Source organism: Magallana gigas, chromosome 9 (genome assembly GCF_963853765.1).
Source record: "Magallana gigas chromosome 9, xbMagGiga1.1, whole genome shotgun sequence".
In the NCBI taxonomy this organism is placed as follows: domain Eukaryota; kingdom Metazoa; phylum Mollusca; class Bivalvia; order Ostreida; family Ostreidae; genus Magallana; species Magallana gigas.
In genome coordinates, this window is record NC_088861.1 from 6771253 (window position 1) to 6795166 (window position 23914).

At 33.2% G+C, this 23914-nt stretch overlaps 2 protein-coding genes across 2 annotated transcripts in view; both read left to right on the plus strand.

Annotated features, from left to right (window-relative positions):
- Window positions 1-659: 659 nt before the first annotated feature.
- LOC136271437 (hemicentin-2-like) lies at window positions 660-20435 on the plus strand. The gene is made up of 7 exons (XM_066071467.1): window positions 660-764; window positions 13437-14085; window positions 14195-14512; window positions 16760-17032; window positions 18633-18938; window positions 19065-19352; window positions 20104-20435. The coding sequence occupies exons 2-7, from the start codon at window positions 13500-13502 to the stop codon at window positions 20433-20435; spliced, it is 2103 nt and encodes a 700-aa protein (XP_065927539.1). The 5' UTR covers window positions 660-764; window positions 13437-13499.
- A 382-nt stretch (window positions 20436-20817) lies between these two features.
- Window positions 20818-23914, plus strand: part of LOC105347673 (uncharacterized) — a 46258-nt gene continuing 43161 nt past the window's right edge. Inside the window, exon 1 of the mRNA XM_066071141.1 lies at window positions 20818-20857. The gene's annotated coding sequence lies outside the window, so the exon portion shown is untranslated. The remainder of the gene's footprint in view (window positions 20858-23914) is intronic.

Sequence of the window (23914 nt, forward strand, 5' to 3'; positions counted from 1 at the left end):
TTGAAATTCTAAAATAGGTCAAAAATATCATCAACATCATTATATATTACTTAATCAAGTAAGATTATAAAATAGAAAAATAGCAATTGCTATTTAATACTGAATGAAAAACTATAACTATAGTGAACATGTACCTACCACTGATGTAACTTACATCTACTTATCCTCCCCGTACCACGAAAAATGCATGAGGCCGTGAAACAAAAACGCCACTTACGAAGGTTGCTGGCAACAACCTGCATTTTTCTACAACTGTGCCTCTCAGGTTTCTCTCTCTCTCTCTCTCTCTCTCTCTCTCTCTCTCTCTGAAGCAAAGTGCTATTTGGCTCTCTTCGACTTGCCTTTTTTCATCCTTTAACCCAATAAAAAAAATGCAATAACATTCAACTTAACATATATATGTACCTGGCCATTGTAAAGACATAAGAAATATATGCTCCAGGGATATTCAAATTGTTAGGGTTTTACTTCCACCCAACCACGTTTAAACTCCAAAATGTCAATTTAAATCAAAGATCAAAGATTTTTTTTTTCGTATAAACCCGGGTTAATGTTGGCATTGATTAGATAAAAAGGAAAAAAGTCCTTCAAATTTTCTTTAATATTGCTGGAATTGATAGAGATGTCCAATAAACAGGAGTTTCTTTTTCTTTTTTTTTCAGGATTGATTGGGTAAACAGAAAAAATGTTTTCACAGATATCTGATGTAGACTTAAGGATACTTTAGCAAGCCTGTTATATGCGGTTTTGGCGGTAGCTTGAAGGTATGAACATTCAAGGAAAAAAACTTGGTTAACAGAAGAAACAAAACTCGCCTGTGGTTTTCTGCTTTCTCAAACCTCATACTTGTAAAACAGAAAGAAAAAGATCCTGGTACGCCAAAACAAAACAAAATAGAAAAAAAAAAGAATTCCAATTCCAATAACTTCGTTTCACATATCGAATAACTTTTTTATTAGTAGTATTTTTACAAACTCCGACAAAAACGTTTATTTGAAATTAAAATTGGAATTTAAATTCTTTTGGCTAAGCAAAATCCTGTAGAATTCGTTTCTGAGTAAAGACAGGGTATCTAGAGCTTAAAAAACCTGTTTCAGTAATGGTATATGACCATTTTTCGCAAGTGTATTGTCCATTTATCAACACATAAAAAATGACCTAACAGTGCAATGGCAAAAAATGGTCCTTGCAAGACACTTTCCCAGACACTATCTATTAGACGAAATCCATTTCAACGATGCTTGGACTGTCATATTCATGCTTTCCACAAGCAAGACAAGAAAGAGTCGCTCCTTAGAGTAGACAATAAACAGCCCTTTAAGGGTCTTTCACATTTTTCGAAAAGATACCTTATTACAGTAATCAGAACATGTCTAACAACGGCCCAAAATGGCACATCCATCAGGTTCCAAAAATCTCAAATTCGTAATAAAAACAAAAATATATTTCATAATATTTAAGACATCAATATCAGCCCCAGGTCCATGTACAACGGGATACAGATTTTGTCATATATTAATCCTTTTAGTATAGTATTTATTTAAACGTACATTCCTGTTGGCGGACATTTTGTCACGTTTTTTCACAATATTTAGCGTGGGCATAATACGATTTCTTTAAAATTGAAATGCGGCGGATATAACGTAACGACTTTTTTTAATGGCGGACATAGTGTTACGACTTACGATTGAAACATCCATTCGTGTTAGCGAATGTTATGCCATTTTATTTTTCAATTTTAGCTTGGTCATTATATAATCTCTTTAAAAATGTAAAGGCGGACATAATATTACGACTTTTAGAAAATAGGTGAATATTTTAAATGGTGAATATAATGCTATGACATACATTACAATCGGCGGACAATATGCCACAATTTTTAGCGTGGTCATAATCATTTATGATTTCTCCAAAAGTTAATGCGGTGTACTTTAAAAATAAGATAATAACGGACATAACGACTAACGATTTAAACATACATTCATGATGGCGGACATTATACCACAATTTATAACGTAGGCATAAAACGAGCTTTTTTCAAAATTTAAAGGCGGCAAACAAAATGTTACGACTTTAAAAATATAATTTAATGGCGGACAAAATGTTGCGACACATTTCCTGTTTGCAGACATTATGCCATAATTTTCCACAGATTTTAGTGTGGACATGATACGTTTTCTCCAAAAGTAAAGGCGGCGGACGTAATGTAACGACATTTAGAAAATAGGAGAACATTTTATAATGTCGGACATAAAGTTACGACTAACGATTTAAACATACATTCCTGTTTGTGGACATTTTGTAACGATTTTTCACAATTTTTAGCTCGTGTGCATCGTGTGCGTTATACGAACTATATCAGGCGGCGGACATAATGTTCCACTTACGATTTGAACGTGCATTTCTATGTGCAGACATTATTGCGTGGTCCCTGAGGTCCACGCAGAAAATATATAAGCGAGGTTAAACCGGATGCTATGGGGAAAATTCAGTCTGCACATGAGCTAGCCTGGTCCTGTACGTAATGGATAGCTCAGGGAACCAGGCTAGCACAGGTGTATCTGAATCGGGATCGGGATTCCATGACACATGCACATAATTATAAGTTCAAAGGCGCTGTCATTGTAAAGTTGTTGGTAAACATTACAGAAACAAAGTATTCCTTTTAAAGAAATGATCGGCATGTGATATAAACTGTCAGTATTATGAAATAAGGTAATGTTATGCCGAAACTACAACATGCATCAAAAAGCATAATTTGCAATGTTTTGTTGTTTTCCGAATACACATAGCTTAACTTTACTTTTATAGAAGGCGATGATAGAGTACTTCCTGATTAAAATTATTTAAGCATTTAAGTATGATTGAATAATTATGTATCTGTATATAATGGATGATTGAATAATTATTTCACTGTATAAAAGTTAAAATCTCTAGAAAAATGCAACAAATATGAAAATTATTTATACAAAGCTGTCACTGCATAGTTAACAAAGCAGTGCGAAGCGTAATGTGTGCGCAAATAGTAGAATTCGCCGAATGCTTGATACTATACATGCAATCTTCATTAATATAGATCATAATAACTTTAGAAGTATGAACCCTTTAAATTCTGAGATTAAAAGTCACAAATACATAATACAACGTACAAATTTCGGTGGAATCTGTAATAATTTTAAAGCTTTCTTGTTTTCGTTGGAAACACATGCAAATGGTCCACGTATTGCAGTCCTTTTTATAAAGGACAGCATCTTGTGCAATAAATTACCGCGTCGAACATAGTTTTTGACGGACATACGTTTCAACGTTTTGAGTTAGTGTGTACATTTATGTATATTTTTTTAATACGATCAGTGTAAATTGCAAAAGAAAGTGTATACATGTGTATACATGTATATAATTCTCTTTCTGAAAATAATTTCAGATCAATAAGGGCAGACATAATATCAAACAATGGGATAGCAAATATGATATTTAGAAATAACGAGAGAGTAGTGTGTTCAAAACTGGTGGCGGACATTAGACCATACATTTTCCAAAAAAACAATGCTGACATTTTAGCGACGTGCATGCATTAATACTCTTTCTACGAAATTTTAAGGCGGCGGACATATTGTAATGACTTTTGGGGGGGGGGGGTAATATACGGAATTTTTGTAAAGGCAAACATAACGTGATGATTTTTTCGAAAAAGTGGCGGACATTTCGGGATGGCGGACATAGCGTGACGATTTTTTCAAAAAAGTGGCGGACATTTCGTGATGGCGAACATAACGTGGCGATTTTTTCGAAAAAGTGGCGGACTTATCGTGACGGCGAACATAACGTGATGGTGGACATAACGTGACTCAACACACGGTTAAAGAAAATTCACCACAAAATTGAAGATTGCCTTTAAACTTAACTTTCTAATAGACATCCAATTGGACACGTAAAACAATATACATAACAGTATTTAACGTATACATTCAGTGTATATTTATCTTTTTTGTAAACAAACATTACCTACTAACGGCGCATGAGCACAAAAATAAACGTCATCATGCGTTTTGAATTTATTTATCATTTTAAGATGAAATGAAACATTTAAATTTACATAAACTATTTGATATGTAGTTATGAAAAATAATCTTTAAATCATAACAATTCGTAAATAAAACCGATTTTTCTCGACAATTATTTTTTGCAATAGATAATATCTCGCGGAAACATGAATTTAAAGAAAAAAGAGGCATTGCAAACGGAATCCCAATTCTACGCAATCTAAACTAGCAATGACGTAATTTCAAAACCTGGAAAAATGGTACTGTTTGAGATTCACTTTGGTAGTGTAAATAAGTTCTCATGTATCGGTTTGCAGTTTTTCATGGATTCAGAAAGTGTTTACAATATAATCTACCTTCATTGTTTGAAAATGAAAAATCATTAATTTCAAAGAGTTTAAGTACTTAGATAACTTAGATATTTTATTAGATTATGCTTTAAAACGTGTATAGATAACTTTCTTTAAAGCTTGTAAAGAATGGAATGATCTTAAAAAAAAAAAACTAAAAAAAAACTACGACACTTTCGTTTTAAAGTACTATATTTAGAACAATGAGAACATTTATTTGTTTCAGTATATCCATACACTGGACCTCTGTACATGTGCAATTAATACTCATTAAGTACCAATATTGCTAAAATATTCAATATGGGCATACGAATGATAGAAAAAAGCTATGTCAAGCCAAATTAAAAAAAATTAGGTAGGTGCAATTTCTCAGTCGATAAACTAGATTTATCGGTTGTATATTTTAGTTTAAGCACAGAAAAATATTGCTAACGAAGTTAATCTATATTTTACATCTGTAAACTATTTTGTTAATTTTAGTTAAAATTCGATAAACCAATTGCAAGTTTATCATTTGAAAAAATAGAATTAAAGGGGGGTGGTCACGATTTTGGTCAAAATTATTTTCCGATTTGAATATTTACAATGCTTCAAAAAGGCATTTTAAATATGAAACCAAAATTTTAGTGTCATTTGTTGAGTTATAAGCGAGTTACAGGGCTTGAAATTCTTCGCTATGTAAATAATGCGTTTGTTTACATTTTGAACGTTGAAGAAAAAGGTTCAGATTAGTTTTAAACCTAAAACGAATGTGTTAAACGTTAGGAACTGTTTATATATGCTTAAAATAGATAAAAGGATTGACAAATAAGCTGGGAAAAAGATTTTTACTGGTTTATCGAACCTATGTAAACAAAAACAGGGAACGAGCCTTGTTTACATGACAAAGAATTGTGAGCCCTGTATCTTGCTTATAACTCTATGAATGACTCTCATATTTTATTTGATCATTAGAAATGCATTTCTAAAGCATTGTAAATAGTAGAAACATAAAAATAAAATTTGGCCAAAATCGTGACCATGCCCCTTTAACACTGTTAAATCTATATTCTATATCTGTAAACCATGGTGAACGCAATCACCTATGTTTCAGACGTTTTAACTATAATTAAATCTAAAAACAACCATTTGTGATTGCAAAACATCATTTATCTGATAGATATAGTTTCATGATTGTGGAACCATAATTGATAACTCTATTTTATTATAGTTAACGAATGTAAATTATAGTTTACAGATATAAATCTATTATATCAGGAAAATATATTTTTGTGAATTTAACGTGCCATAGAAAACAATAGTATTACCTGTACATTTTTTTCTTTGAAGTATTGTAAGTATCAAAACATTGAACCACAGAAAAATCACACAAATAAATATTGATAAACTTCCACATTATATACTCTCCCAAAAAAGAAACGCAACATGTATTATTTTACAAGTTTTTGTAAGATAGAAAAATAAATTTTAGATACTTAATACATTGCGTGAACAGTTCAATAATTTTCATAATGATAGTCGTTGTGTTAGTTGTAATCATCAAAAAGACAAAATTCAAAACAAAAGGTTTAACGAATGTTTTGATGCACAATTACATCAGTATCTTGTGTGGCCACCGTTTGCTTGCAAAACTGTTGTAACTCGTCTCCGCATTGATTGAATCAAACGTTGAATTTGGATCTGGGGTATTCTTTGCCATTTCTCGTGTAGTGCCTGCTGTAATTGCAGAAGAGTTTGCGGGGCTGGTTGACGCATGCACACACGTTTATCCAACTGATCCCAGAGGTGCTCAATGGGATTCAAATCCGGGGATCTGGATAGCCAGGGTACCACAGTGACGTTGTGGTCAGCAAGAAAGTCGACAGTAGCACGTGCTGTGTGCGATCTGGCGTTGTCTTGCTGAAAAACCTCTCTCTGTGGGTTGATGACTGGAAGAAGGTGAGGCTGAAGGATCTCGTCGCGATACCTTTGCGCCGTTAAATTGCCAGGAACAAGAACCAGTGGCGTCCGTTGATTGTAAGAAATGGCGCCCCACATCATAACACTGCCCCCACCGAATCTGTCAACTTCTAAAACACAGTTGTTTGCAAAACGTTCATTTTTTCGCCTGTAAACACGCACTCCGTCATCTCGGTGCTGTAGCATAAATCTGCTTTCATCACTAAACCAGATTCTTCACCAATTCTTTAGAGTCCAGTTCCTGACTGTGTTGCACCATCCGACCCGTGCACGCCGATGTTGTCTCCCCAAGATGGGACCAAAATAAGGTCGTCTGGCTCGCAGTCCAACTTCTCGCAGGCGATTGCGCACTGTTTGTGCGGATATTCTGCGAAGGCCAGGTAAGCTTGAAGCGGTCTGTGTTGCTGTAACTGTCCTGTTGCGTAGATGGAGAATACGTATATAGCGATCCTGTTGGGCAGTTGTAATAGGCGGACGACCAGTTCGCGGCCTATCATTTGACGTCCCAGTCTGTAAATATCTCTGCCAGAGACGAGCGATTGTACTCCTGTGAACATTATAATGTTGAGTAACAAGATATTGTTACTCCCCAGCTTCGAGACGCCCCATTGCGATATTGCGGAAAAAAAAAGTCTAACGTCATACGTAAAAACCGTCCTACAGCTAACAAGGGCAAACATTTAATTCATGCGATAGTCTTTTATTTGTTAACACACATCAAACATAAAATTTAACAAAAATTTAGGCGTGCAAAGCGCTTTCCACTTTCTTGAAACACCAATCGAACAATGTTCCTATTTTTAATTTTGCAACAGTTACGGTTGATCGCACATCAAATTTTGCCATTTAATTCATCCCTGGTAATATGGAAACCTAAGCATATCATTACAAAACTTGCTTTCAGTTACTTATTATTTTATATACGAAAAATTCTTTTGCAAAAATGATACTACATGTTGCGTTTCTTTTTTGGAAGAGTATATGTTATGATACTGTCCTTGTTAACAGTCCTTACCTTAACCTGATACCGTTGAACTATTTTATCAGTACTTCTTCACCATAAATGTAGTTGTAGTTTCTTTTAAGGTTTCTTTAGTAGGGTAAGTTGTAGTGCTAGATTTTGTTAGGTAACCTTAGTTGACCTATTGCAATTGGTCTCCGTCCGTCGTCGTGCGTTAACAATTTTACATTTTAAAGGGGCATGGTCAGGATTTTGGTCAAATTTTATTTTTCGATTTTTATTATTTACAATGTTTTAGGAATGTATTTCTAATGATCGTGTGAAATTTGGGGGCACCAGTCGATGAGTTTTAAGCACGATTCAGGGCTCACAGTTCTTCGCCATGTAAACAAGGCTCGTGTTCTGTTTTTGTTTACATAGGTTCAATATACCAGTAAAAAATCTTTTTCAAGCTGATTTGTCTATATTCTTATTCATTTTAAGCATAAATAAACACATTCTTACGATTAACACATTCATTTGAGGTCAAACTGGAATTTTCAGTTAAACATTAAAAAGGTAAACAAAAGCTTTGTTTACATTGCGAAGAATTGTAAGCTCTGTAACTCGCTTATAACTCAACAAATGACACTTACATTTTGGTTGCCTTTTAAAAATGCTTTACTGAAGCATTGTAAACGTTAAAATCGAAAAAAATAATTTTGACCAAAATCGTGACCATGCCCCTTTAAAATCTTTTTCTTTTAAAAAACTACAAGGCCAATTGTTACCATTTTTGATGTGAAGCATCTCTATGGAAGACCAATATAAATTGTAAAATTCATGGCTCTACAACCCCCAGAAGGCCACGGGCGGGGCGGGGCGGGGCCAAATATGCAAAAAAGCCAAATTTTTAAAAATCTTCTTCTCTACTCCCACACATGTAAGAAAAAAAACTGAATGCACAGTTATAATGTCCATGAAGCCCTCTACCCAAGTGATGAAATTCATGGCACCTTGTTCAGGAGTTCATGCTCTAGGGTGAGGCGAATATAACCATATAGTAAAAATGTATTACATCTTAGAAAGTCTTCTTCTCTACTCCCACATATATTTGTTATAACCTAAATGCATGGTTATGATGTCCACAAACTCCTCTTTACAAAATGTGAAATTCATTACCCCTGGGACAGTGATTTTGGCCCTAGGGCTGGGTCAATATAGCCATATGGTGAAAATGTATTCAATCTTAGAAAATCTTCTTCTTTACTCCCACACATATTGGAAAAAACTGAATGATACCCACGAACTCCATCCACCTAAATTGTGAAATTCATGGCCCCTGGGTCAGGGGTTCAGGCTGTTGGATGGGCAATACGGCCATATAGTGTTTATGCATATAATGTTTAAAAATCTTCTTCTTTACTCTCACACATCTGTAAGAAAGATTGACTTCATAATCATGTTACATGTAACTAGGCCCTTTATTAAAATTGAATTTTTTTGTCCCCTAAACATTGGGTGTTGACGTTAGGGCGGGTCAAACAGGATGTATAGAGTTAATTCATGTAATGTTTAAAATTTATCTTCTCTACTCCCACACATACCTGTACTGTAGGGGAAACTTAATTCATAACTTTGTAGACCAGGAAGCCATCTACTAAAATTTTAAATTTTATGTCCTCCGAGGTACGGGTTTTGACTCTAGGGTGAGGGTAAAACACTCATAAAGTGTATAGGGTTGGGATTCCTGATGCAGGGTCTGGCCAAAAGCAGAGTCGTTTAGTTTTATTATATAGAGAGTGTTTAAAAAAGGTCTAATGACACATGATAACTGTCTGCATATTTAGAAAAAAAAAACATTAAGCTGTCATCTTTAACAATATTTTATGCCACCTACATGTAAAACAAGTGTTATGGCTGGGAAGGGGGATATATTTGTCTCATTATTTTATTCTGCTCAGGAATTTCAAGGAAAGAAATGAGATAATTCACATACATGTGTATTTAAAAAAGAGATATAATGAAGCTTTGTATCAAAGGTAAGATATTGTGAAAGTATTTCAGTTATCTTCCCTTGATTCTTCATAATGGAGATACAGCTTACTCCACTTATATTGAACTCGCTTATTTTGAAATTCCGCTTATTTTGAAATAGAAATAAATCCCCAGTTTTAGCCTCTCATATTCTTTGCATTAAATTTACGGTTATAATGAACTCGGCTATTTTGAAATATCGCTTATATTGAAGTCACTGATCGGTCCCCAGAGGTGATAATGAGTTGTTTTCATAACGGTTATAATGAAGTACTCTGTGGCGGCTGTCGTCACGGTTGGTGACAGTAATTATGACTGACCGGTTGATATACAAAGGTGTAAATTGAGAAGTTCTCACCTTATGTGTTTTTATACTGCTTTTACAAAATAAAATTTATTCACTGTTGAATTCTTTCTATCCACGGACGTATTGATCAGTTGTTGATGCTAGACGTAAAATGGGAACTCCACAAAAAAGAAAAACTTTATCTTTAGATACTAAGTACGTACTTGTTATGGCAATTGACAAGAAAGAAAAGCCTAAATCTGAAATAGCCAAAGACTTTGGGATTAATCCGAGTACGCTTACGATGATTTATAAGCAACGGTCAGCAGTGATTGAAGCTTACGAGTCCGGTGATTATTCCCCAAAACGCAAAAGAATGCGATCAGGAAATTATACTGAGGTTGAAGATTGTCTTTATAAATGGTTCACCAACGCAAGATCCTCAAATATAGCCATTTCCGGCGAAATTCTTGCTGAGAAATCTGAAGAATTCGCAAAAAGTTGGGTGTTTCTGAATTTAAATGTTCTTCCGGATTTATAGATCGATTCAAAAAAAGACGCGGAATTACATATAAAGCAGTCTGTGGTGAAAGCGAAAGTGTTGATAGAAATTTAACCGATGACTGGATAAACAACAAATTGCCCAATATAATAGCAGATTATGAAGCTAAAGGTATATTCAATGCCGACGAAACAGGTTTATTTTATAAGTGTGAGCCAGCAAAATCCCTTCATCTAAAGGGTGAGCAATGTCATGGGGGGAAACGAAGTAAAGAAGAATTTCAGTTCTTGTTGGAGCAAATATGGATGGTTCGGAAAAACTCAAACCCCTAGTCATTGGCAAATTTCAAAATCCCCGGTGTCTAAAAAATGTCAAAAGCCTCCCTGTTCACTATTACGCAAATTCACGTGCGTGGATGAATAGCGAAATATTCAAAGATTGGGTCCGTCTCCTAGACAAAAAATTCAAAAAGGAACGCTGGAAAATTCTTTTATTTATCGATAATTGTCCAGCACATCCTAAAATGGAAAATCTGCAATCCATCACTTTGATATTTTTCCCCCCGAACGCTACTTCTTTACTCCAGCCAATGGACCAAGGCATAATAAACACTATAAAAATTTATTACAGAAAACTTCTCATTTCCGAAAAAATAAAATGTTTAGATGAAAATTCTGACTTCAACATTAACATTAAAAATGCAATCGAATGGCTCTACAAATCATGGCGCATGTTATCGTCACAGTGTGTTGAAAATTGCTTTCGGAAGGCCGGCTTCTTTAAATTACAAACGAATGACCAACAGACATCGGACGACGACGACGATGACTTCACAGATAACATGCCACTTGCAGAACTGAGTGAACTTCTGAAAAAAAGCGGTTCCGAATTACCGATCGTAGAATACATAATCATAGACGAAGGAATTATTTCCAGGGAGGAAATTACAGACGAAGTAATTGTCGAGATGTATCGCGAACAAGATAACATTCACGAGAGTGACGATGAAAGTGCAGCGATTCCCGGGGAAGAGGACGTTACAGATAAAGAAGCCCAGTGTTACATGAATAAAATTAAAACTTATGTGCAGAAAAAACCTAATGTTACTGACAAAATTTTTGCAAACCTGCAGGAAATCGAACTTTTTATTGACAATGAATGCAACAAAAAGAAACAAACAAAACTAACTGATTTTTTCAATTAAACTTTAGAAGACTAGCATCCCATGTTTAATACATGTACATGTATAGATAGATAAACGATGATTAAATTAATGTGTTCGGGTTTGATCTTCTTTATTTAAGATCGGGATTGAACTTTTACAAAATGGCAGCTTCATGTCAGTCGATTTCGTTTATATTGAATTATGGATATATTGAAATAGTTTGAATGGTCCCCTGAATTTCAATATATCCGGAGTAGGCTGTATCTTTATTTGCTTCGTCATAATGGTGTTAATAATTATTAAGAAGTTGTATAATAACAAAACTATGCAATTAATTTTAATTATTGAAACAAAAACAGCTTTTTAAGTTTTTAAATAAATAAATAGACTCATTTATAGTAAAGAAACTAGAAAACTGACCAGTCAGGAAGGGCCCCGCTATGACAATTAATATAGAGAAGTGAAAAAAACTTTGAATTCCATCCTCTTTATATTAACAATGATGAAAAATAAATGCCCTGCAGAAGATGTAAAGAACTGGAATATATAGGATCTCGTGATTTGTAGTTGGATATGATTTTCATCCAACAATTAAAGTGTTTTTTTCTTGAGCCTTAGTGGTTTTTCAGAAATGACAGAATGGGTTTATTATCTGATTACCTGTTAAAATTAACAGCATTAATGCAGAAAAAAATAAAATAAATAATTAAAAAATAAAATAGTGAAAACGGATATCTTAATATGTATCTTGATTTTAGAATTCAATAAAATTATTATAAATCATTGTGTACGGTATTTTAACCAAAATAAAATATGAATATTATATTTTAAATCCATATTTCAAAGAATGTACACAATACTACACATCATTCAAAATTGACCTTAACTTCAAAACAAAGTTCATTTGCAGACACAGGCAGTGCAGTAATTAATCTCATTGTGACAGATAAAGATAAAGCTTAGGATTTTCTTCCTGTGGAAGGTTAATTAATCCCAAAGGACAAATATTGCACAGCCTTCCATGTATACAATGGTAACATTCTCAGCAGTTATCTCTCTTTGCTCATTCATTCTAAGCAGTTATCTCTCTTTGCTCATTCATTCTTTTGCATAGTTAACAATCTACCCCACCACCCCAGCTCCAAACCAGAAGACATGGAGCATCAAAATATGTATTTCTGCCTACTGAACTACCATACCAAATTTGAACTTGATTGGGCAACCATAAAAAAAGTTATTAGAAAAAAACAGGAAATTTGTGGACGGAAGAGTGACAGACGGACGGACAGAAGGACGGACGGACAGAGTGATTACTATAGGGCACCCGCAAATCCTTGCGGGGCCCTAATAAGTTGCTAACCTAAATTACTGATATACAGTACATGTAAAATAATTTTGATATAAATACCTGATGTTGTAATTAGTGATATATTGGGTGAAAACTCAGAATTTGGTATAGAAATAATATACATTTTGTAAGCTTGATTTCTTAAGCTGTTCTCTTTTATGTTTTTTTGTTTAAAATACCCACAGGGGGAGTTTCTGTCTGCCCCCTTCTGTCTGGGGTGGGAGGTTGTTTTAAATAAAACATGTCTACTAGCCACCTTTGTTTAGTTTATCTATAACAACTTATACGCATAAAACCTATCTTGAAAGTTGACAAATACAGGACAATTGTTTTTCGACTTTTTTCTTGTACCTTTTCAATATCAGGTCATGCACTCTATTACATGTATGATCTACGTTTGTCGCTGAAATCATAGGTTTCATAGTCCTTTTGGAAAGGTTTCAGGCAGGAAAGTAGTCGTTATAACTAATTATAATTTTTTTACTCAAGAATGAAACTTAATTAAAATCATATATGAGACTTCTCGACAAGTTTGTGTATGGGCTGTGGTACAAGGTAACCGTTAAGGCCTATTGGCTTCTTGTTTTCTTTATGTTTACTCATGTAGTTTATTTCTATTTATTTCTTGTGTCCTGAAAAAGGGACTAGTTGCCCCGTAAATTTGACAATATAAATTGTTTATATTGTAAGCCATATATATATATATATATATATATATATATATATATATATATATATATATATATATATATATATATATATATATATATATATATAATTATATATATATATATATATCTTCTTAGGATCGTACCTACTGTAGGGAAGCTTAAGAAAAAAAGAAAGGAAAGCCAAAACTTAACCTTAAAATGGAAACAAAACCTCTATCCAAAGATGAACAGAGATTTACTTGTGTTGCATTAGTATGTGTCGACTTTTTGCAATTGCCTCTAATAGACATTTTGGCTAATGAGATCAAGCCACCAGACCTCTTCAACAAAATAAGTGCTTGTTCGAAAATATCAAATGGAAAACCATTTACATTAGAGCAACGAAAATTATGCTTTCTTAAGCCACCTGATATACCTGATTACACCAAGTTTGATATTACTTTATTGTACAAACTTTTAAGAAATTTGTGTTCTTCATTAACTCCGCAACAAGATTGGGGAAAGGAGCCTAAAGCGATCGATATGATGATTGTTCATGACATCGAGCGACTCAGATTGTTCAGAAACGGGTTTGCACACGCTTCCTCTTCAGAATTTACCGAGGACAAGTTTGACCAAATTTGGAAAAATTTGAAATCTGTGATTCAGAGAATTCAGAATTTTACATCAAGTATTGGATGCAAAACAAATTATATAGACAGATTGAAAAAAATAAAAAACCGTGAATTTGGATATGATGATCTGGAAAAATACAAGTTATGCGTGAAATCCATATTAAGATCAGGTACCTTTAAGCTACAACTATGCATATCTTTTAAAAATATATGAACAAACTGGTTTTCAAATACTGATTGTGAACAATATGGTTATGTTTTTATTTGTTTATACAACAGATCAACCGGAAATTTCGATAAAAGGTGACAGGGAGATAGAAGTGCTGTGTGGAGATACGGCATGTTTTGAAGTAGAATTACAGCAAGCAGACCTCACACATTGGACAATCACCTGGCACAAAGTAATAGGAACCCGCATAGAACAGATTAACACAAGTACTTCAAGATACAGTGACAGTACGGACAAAAAGCTTGTTATACATTCCGTGTGTCAGGAAGACAAGGGAAATTACCAGGCTGTCCTCTCAGAAAGAGTATCAAACGGGAAAAGTGTCCTGCAAGTAGTCAGCAATGTCATTTTTCTTCACACTCTTGGAGGTAATATTTATTTATAAATGAGACAAGTGAATAGCTGTCAATGTAACAGCAAACCGGGTTTTCTTTTACGTGAACTGTATCCAAAATCCATGTCAACCCTGAATTGATAAACACTACCTACCGTTTCCAGTGAAATGGAATACCCTATATGCAATATTTTGCCAATAATTAATAAATTTTAAAGCTGGTGCTTTTTTCAAAACTGTTTACAATTGATCTGCAAAAGAACAACTTCCTATCTTGAAAACTGTAGTAGGATTTATCCGTACAATGAGGGTACCCTTTTGGCAGCCGCCCGCCCGCCATTATTTCTGAAAATCTGAATGGAAAGAGTCTTTACATCATGATACAGTGGTAACAGCGTAATTGTTGACAAACTTATCGTGTTAAATAGTTTGTGTAACGTGGTTGATCGTTCGTGTAACGTGCGGGATCGTGCGTGTATCAAACTTACCCATTCCTCGTTTAAATCTAAACAATTATCCGCGAAGTTTTCTTTCAAATGAGAATACGATACACATTTCTCTCGGGTACATTGTATACACATTCGGAAGGAATTCAATGTATTTAGACGCTTTAAAATTAAATCAATTATGTGCCATAAATTAGGAAAATATGGGATGTGTAAAATCAAAATTCTTTGGAACAAGGTAACAAATTTACATTGTACATGTATCTCGCATATCTAAATCGTACGTAGGGGAATCGGATTACAGAAATATCAACTCGTATGTGAATAATTTTGTGTAGTTTATGCATAATCTTCATTTCTTTTACACTTAATTTTCTTTAACCTATTATATAAGTTAATATTCTTTATGGAGACAAAAAAATAATTGGTGTTTGAATCCTTTATAATAATGTTTACTAGTATAAAATAAAACGGCGCATGGTTACATGCCGCTTTTCAATAAACAACAAGCATATTGTGGTACAAATCAAAGCAATACGTTTCCTTAATTCTAATCTTAAAAATTATTTTTGATTTTGCGTGTTTAATGGTGTAGAATCGTTCGTTTGCGTGTGTTATCGTTATTGTTCGTGTATCGTGAAAATTCAGTTCGTCCGTGTATCGTGCGTGATCGTTTGTATATCGTGCGTGATCGTTCGTGTATCAGAATTGTGTAACCTGATATATTTTATTACCATAAATAGTACTCGTGATGTAAAAATTCATTTATCAAAATGATGAACAAATGTTTATTCTGATTTTATGCGTGTATGCATAAAGCGATCAAATATATGCAAAATATTAACAAAAACAACAGGTACATTTTGAATATCAGTATTTTAGTTCTCTGAAATGATATATAACTTTTAAATACTATAGTCTTCATTGGGAAATCTCAACTTTAAATTTTAAAGCAAGTTGTCTTAGAAGGAGTGCAATGAAACGATAATTTTAAGTCAATTCTCCTTCAATCTATTTGTACCCTATATATAAGAGCCACTTCAGTTTACAGCTACATGTTACTGTAATGAAAGTGAAAAAAATATTTCGGACACAAAGGTAACATTTAAGAAAGTCGATTAGTATGCATATAGACGTACACAAAGATTTCTCGGATGTTATTGTACAAGAGTGAGCAAGATCTATTTCCGTTTCAGGTTCATGTACTTAGCTTGTCTTCGATAAATGACCGCAATCGATCTAGTCTTTCATTCCGTAGTGGGGTAACATTAGAGTGCTTTAATACATAGACAAGGATATTTGTGTTATTATAGCTATTTTTGACAAATATGTAAATCGGGGACACGTTTTACTATTCTGAAATGTCATGACCGACGAGAAATAACATATGCAAAGACATACCTTTGTTCATTTTTGTAAGGGAGGAGTGATTTACATAAAGTTGACGGATTTAGATATCCAAACCGAGTTAACAGACTTAACCGGTATATAAACTCATGTACACGGTAGCTGTGCAACAATCGAAAGCAAATACAATTTTATGACCTCGTGTCAGAAGCTGTTCTCTTAAGGCCATAAGACATTACAGCCTCTTAATGTAAAAGAAACAAGCGATTAAACTTGCTGCTCAGCGGGATTTATAGCCAGTTAAAGTTATTGTTTATTTAAAACAAAAAGCCGTTAAAATATTAATACCAAGTTGTACAAAAAATGTAGTAATTCGTGAGCAAAAAATGCCAACTACGATAACAACACTAATATTCCAAAATGAACGCACTATATTAAGTATTTTTTGTTTGATTTTAACTTCATAAAAACTAACAAAAAAATTGCAGAACCGCCATTTCGACCAGAATTGAAAGTTACAAATGGTAGAGAGGACATCTTTATTCATTACCAGTATCAAATACCAGTGAGCTCACCAAAAGTATGCATGGTACAATGGTTTAAGAATGGTGAAAAACTAAATTTGATGAATGAAAACTATCTTGGAGGAGGTTTAGATGACGACTGTCTTACAATCAAGTCAACAACTACGAACGATCGAGGCACATATTGCTGTACAGTGTCAAATGCTGTTGGATCTGAATCACAGGAAGTAAAGCTCGGTAATTAATACATGTAGTTATTGGCTTCAGATAAAGTAAAAATGCTTTAAAAAACAGAGAAAGAAATATATTGTATGAGAGTTTGCTTGATAAGGTTGCATTACTGGTAAAAGCCGATTGTAGTAGCTCTGTAAATAAATGTTTAATTTAGAAGAAAATCATACGCAGCACTGTTAAGGTTTACTTTGTGGTCGCACCGACCAGAAAGTGCCCTATGTGATAGGGTATGGTGGTCGCCCGCTTGGACACGTGGGTTCTCTCCGGGTACTCCGGCTTCTTCCCACACCAATGACCCCCTCACGCTAACATCCGTGCCAACGAGAGATATTAATATAAGTTGTAGAACTTGCTTATCAATCGTTGTAAAATAAATAAAGTTTAGTTTAGTTTAGTTTAAAGTACAGGAAATGTTAACTTTGACATCATACAAAACAACAAGTCTTCAAAAATGCTAATAAATAATTTCCATTTGTTATGGGTACAAAAACATTAGACTACATCAAAAATTACCAATTCGTGCAAATTTGTAGTCAAACAAATCCAACAGCGTTAAGTATAAACAACTGGCTGATCGCGGTGACGTCGATGTGACGTCATACTGTTATTTTGACGCATATTTTGTGTAGAGAGAGGCGGATCAATCACTTTTTTTAACATTGATAAATGCATTTTATGAATGAACAGAGCATAATCTTATGACAATTATTAAACCATTAAATCCTATCTATTGTGCTTGTTTTGATTCAGCATGTGATTATTTTTTAAAGCATATATTATTTCTTTTCTTCAGCGTTCAATGTGTTTGACAAAGGGAAGCCTATCTAAATCCGCTTTTTGCAAGGGCATACACTAAACAGCTCATTACGATCTTTTGGATATAAATTAAGGGAATGTTTAATTTATTAAAAAGTGCTGCTGCTTCGAGGAAATTTATAGAATAAATTAATAAATACGTTTAGTATTAAGCGAAGGTCATGTAAATTCCAGCCGGAGGTCATTTCTCAGATATTTATTCTAATAAAAGATGAACTTTATACAAAGCAGCAACACTTTTCAGAATATACAAAAAAGTAAAATTTAATTATCATTTAAATTTATGATTCTAATGAGAGTATGCCCTTGTGACATTGAAATTTGTTTATGACCTCCATTCGGGAGAATTATTAACACATATCGCATGTCACGTGACTATCAATTCAGGGGACCACACTAAGTTTCATACAAAGTAGCATATAAAATACTGTGTCATATAATATCACATTTATATTATGATAAAATTACTTTAAATAAATATTTTGTAATAACAGATGCATCGTTTTATGAACGTTTAAATCCGCTAATATGTTCATAGAAAGCCTTAACAGTGATTCGTATTTGTAGAGATAAAATTTGAAAACAATAATAGATCATTTGTTGTCAAGAAACATTATTTTTTAAATTAGTCTTGTTTTTGCATGTCAAGATTCCGAGTATAAGTAAGTTTTCCCTTCCCCCCATTTTCAAAAGCAAGGCTTCGTACCTGCATGATTACTTATCAATAATTATATTTTATCAATCTTATCTGAATAACAATATAATAATTACTCATTACTACATACAGATGTCCCAAATGCGTCGATTTTGAAAGAAACAACAGTTTATTGCGGATCTTCGACGGAACTCAGGGCGCAAGTTTCATCATGCCCATCACCTGATGAAGTTAAGTGGCAAAGAAGCAGTGATGGCAATAGCTTTGACTTCATCGACATAGATGACCCACAATACTTTGGAAGTACAAACGATATCCTATCTCCTTTGCTTCGGATTCCAAAAGCAACGTCTGACGTCCAGCTTTATTACCGACTTTTTTTGCGCAATAAACTTGGGGAAAATATCAGTAACACGATATACCTTAACATCACAGGAAGTAAGCTAAATTACATAAAAGAATACTATATAAAATACCTTTTTAAAACTTTCTCTTTCGTTGAATCGATGTGTCAGTTTTAGATATCATTTAAGAATTTTTAATTGAACAATACAATCGTTTTAGGTGCTCCAAATATTATGGTTAGTCATGACGTTTGCTTTCAAAAACATTGCGTCAAACTGATTGGTAAGGTGTATCTGTATTCGGGAAAGCTTCCTGCAATTCAAGATGTATTTTGGACAAAAGATGGAGAGAAACTAGATATTCAAGGAAGTGGAGGAAAATATTCCGAAGTAGGTGTTGACGATTCATCATTGATGATCTATAATGTCAACCATCATGATATTGGGACTTATCAATTAACAGCTACTAATGCAGTAGGGTCAACGAAGAGTGACGTCATTGTTCTAGGTAATACAATATTTCTTCTGTGAAACTCGATGAAATATATTGATTTTGTTAATTAAAGTTAATTGCTACAGGCTGCAAGAAAGAAAAATAGTGGTATCGGGGTTTTTTTGGGTTTTTTTGTTTTGTATTTTAAAAAGTGTGCTCTTGGTAAGTTTTCCTCAAACTGGTTGACAAGTAAAGGAATATACTTGACGCAATATACTTTCCCGTCTAAAATTCAATTTGGCGATCAATGTTTTGTTTTTGCGTACCCATGCATGTGTATATGAACTACAAATAATAATATAGCTTAGTTGGGATAATTTATTTTATTTTTTCGACATCCATTCAATTTGTACAGTTCTAAGCATCTATTAATTGATGAAATGCACATAAAGTTCTTTATCGGACACTTCTGTAATAAAATAAATCAAATAGTTGTTTATTCCGAGTTAATAAATCTATTCGATTTAATCTGATCTATCGTTCCCAATTTAGATAAAATTCAAAAGTTTATACCCGTATCAATATGTTGTTCATTACAATTATTCCATTTTGTTTGAAATATACGTATTTCTTTTATGTGTTGAGTTTAGAAGGAACAAATACTTTGAGGCCGTTGCTTTGACTCTTGCATTATTTTGTGTTTTGTATTGTATAGATCGTATGATAAAAATGATGGCAAATTGAATATCAGCAAAATTAAAGGATCTTAGAACACCATACAGAGCATACTTTGAAACTTAAATTACACTATATGTATTGTTTTTAGGTAAACCGCAAATCGTTTTGGAAAGAACTGAAAGGAAAGCAGACGGAAGGTGTTGGTTCACGATGACAGTTACGACAATTCCGGAGCCTACAGTTATTCAATGGAGCATGAAAGAAAATAACAAAAAGGCGTTTGAATTATTGAATATCAATGATGATGAATACAAAGGAACAACAGATACTTTCCCTCATCCTGTTTTGGTTGTAAAATCTAGTAAATTTGAAAAACACATATTTCAAATGGAAGTTAGGAACTTTATTGGAAACAGTGCTTTTCTCATACAGGGTAAGAAAAAGCATTACGTCAGTTTATATTCAAAATTAATTTCCTAGAAATCATTCAAAGGATTACAAAGACAATACAGAATGAAGTAATCTTAAAAAGTTGGATTTTATCCATTTTTTTCTAAAATTTTAACTTGTTTTTGATTCATGTTATAAATCACTAATGTATAATGGTTTACGCATTAAACTGTTACCTGTGGTTAATTATTAGGAGACAAAGAAATCCATTGTGAAAAGAGGGTTTGAGATAATATTAAAAGACACAATTGATCGAACGGACTTTTACAATTTCTTTCCCTCACTAAAGCTAAAGTCTTTTTTGACGAAAAAATCATATTTAATTCCATAACAGTATATTTTAGATTTGACTATCTTTGTTGAGCAGAAAGGTATATATATTGTTTTGATATTTTATTATTTCATAGGTGAAAAACAGCACAAGATTCCGAAATCTGACAAATGTATAGACGGTAAGACCTCATTAAAAGTAAATATTATTAAAAACTACTTACTAAATCAGTAGACAGGCTCTTAGCATTAGGGAGACCAAGGGAGCCTCCCCCTACCACAATATTTTTCTCGTGGCGCAGATTTTTTCCTGAAATTTACATATTAAAAAGTAAAATGGATCCCCCCCCCAACGTTTTGAGAGCATCTACACTTATAAATTAAGGCGTTTTGCAAATAAACTACAAAATGCCTGCACCAGAGTACTTGCTTACACCTTTGGTATTTTAATACGTGCGCGATGATGTCCGTAAAGTATAATTGAATTTTAACTAATAAATTATTATTGTAAATTAATCAAATGACTAATTAAAATCATGGCAGAAAGTGTAGGACGAGTTAGCCATCGGCCAGATACTTTGAATTCGACAGCTTTGGTTTAAAATAAACATGCAAATGTATAATAATGCATAACCTAGCTTATAGCGTATTTTAATTTCATACTTTTTATACCATGACAGATTGGTTGTTAACCTCAGATATTAATTTATGATATTTTCAAAACAGTCTTTTATCTGAAATTCTTTTTTGGGAGACTAATACAAATTGTGTTGAAAATTGACCAAAAGAACCAAATTTAGAGGAAAGATACACTAAATACCTATTCACTGATTTAAAACAAATACAATAAAAAAACTTATTTTTTCAGTTAGCTGCAACAAATAGGATTAAGGCCACTTACATGTATATACTATCTATTTCAGGTTAGATTTTTCACCCCTGCCCGTTCCCCATATATCCAACAATGCAGTTTGTTTTTTATTTCAATTTTAAAGAATAAGATAAGAATAAAATCGGACATAGTATACACAAAAATGTACAAAGATATGGTTCCACATATTAAAGATTGTATAATAATAATGTGTAAAGTGTTAATTTCCGCACTTGCGTGTAAAAAAGTGTGAAAGGCATGTTTACAAAACGAGTTATGATTTTATTAATTCAATTAAATCCTAGCATACATGTATTTGAAACCATCATTTAACCAATTCTTATTTAACAAAAGATTTGTAATTGCAAAGAGTTAGAGATTGAAGACTGTTTTATTTTACCTCGCATAAATATACACATTAAATTCAGAATACAATATTCTTGGTTTTTACAAGAAAAGTACAAATTTTGCAGTATTGTCTGAATAACCTAAATTGCGAAGGTTCCCTTTGCCATAAGATACTGTCAGATTGCTCATCAGACGTTGTTATAGATTTGAGGATTTTACAACACCTAAAAATTATATACATGGTAATAAAAGTAATAAGGAATCATTCTTCGAATATTATGAGGTGATAATTTCAGTCAGTGCGTTATCAAATCTATCATAAAGCCCTTTATTGGATTTGATCACCTCATCATTCTCAAAGAATGATTCCTTTTTTCTTATATCAGCGACCATTCAAGGATATTTTTCAGATATAAATGCAATGAAATAAACACCATTCAATGGCTTTCATACAAAAGGCAATTTGTATACGACTTCTAAACTGCTATATTACAGACTCTCTACCTAAAATCATTTGTAAATTTTCCAGTAGTCATAACATTCTTCCACCATCTTGGTTTCAGTGCTATACCTTGCACATGCCCCTGACTTGTTGTAGAAAAGTGTCCACGCCCCGTTTGACACCTTAGCGCTACACCACGCACACCTCTGCACTCGATTAACCAAAATTTACATGGAGTACACCGATATGTAAAATTAAATGCAACCATAAATGGAAGTATATTGGCCTTATCTAAGTGTCTGAACCGCTGAACCAAGGGTCATTAATTTTACAATTTTGGTAGTGAGCTTGACTTCGTGAACATTATAACCATGCATTTATTTTTTCTCATATACATATGGGTGTAGAAAGAGAGGATTTTTTAAAGACTTAATACATTCTCACTAAATGTTCACATTGGCTTTACTCTTTGATTTGAACTCCTGACTCAAGGGTCATAAATTAACACATTTGGTAGAGGGCTATATGGACATCATAACTCGGAAATCATAGTAAAGAAGGTTTTGAAATATAGGGTGTTTTTTGCATACTCACTGTCCCCCCCCCCCCCCCCCACGAGCTGTTAGGACGGTAAAGTTAATAATTTCACAATTTAGATTCCCCCTACTCGTGAGATGCTTCAAACCGAAAATGGTAGCAATTGGCCTTGTAGTTTTAAAGAAGAAGTTATAAAAGTAATACTGTTAATGCACATGGAACGACAGACGTTGCATGACGATTTGCAATTGGTCACTTAATAACCTAGTTGACCTAAAAACTAAAGAATCACTCAGTTCTAACATTTGATAACACTCAGTTGGTACATTTTTGTAATATTTTCACAATATGTTTAACACAAGATATCCCCATTAGGCATTTGCTATGCCTTATCCCCCTTTCTTTCTTCAATTAAAACACAGAACCACTGTATTATATAATTTGTTCATGATATTTCAATTTCAAGTGATTTAAGCTAAGTTAATTCAGGTGGTATGGGACACCTCCATGTTGTGACTTACTATGTATCGAAATAAAGAATAAAATTAAGACAAGTGTAATTTTATAAATAGTTTCTTTCCCAGATTTGTCATCTAACAGCATAGCATAGTGGGTTAGAGGTTTCTCTACAAATCTGTAAGTTATGAGTTCAAATCTTCTTGGTGATTTCAAAATTTTTTCCTTTCAAAACATTTTCAAAACATACTTTTTGGTGATTTTAAAATTTTACCTTTCCAAAAATTTTCAAAACATACTTTTTAGTCAAATATTGTGAAATTTGAAAAATTCTAAACCAGTGAAAGTATCTTATCAATAATGTTCTTTAGTCCATTAATATCGATATTTGTCCCATATCACCTTAAACAGTGAAAGATCAGTATGCATGTTTGCATAAATGTGTTTTTAACAACAAAATAGGAAAAAACACAAATTTATCAACAACAAAGTTGAAAAATTATTGCACCAAATAATCCAAAATACAGAAAAAGCAACATGTTTTTGTTTAACCAGAAAGCAATTTTGACCTTAAGTGTTAACCTT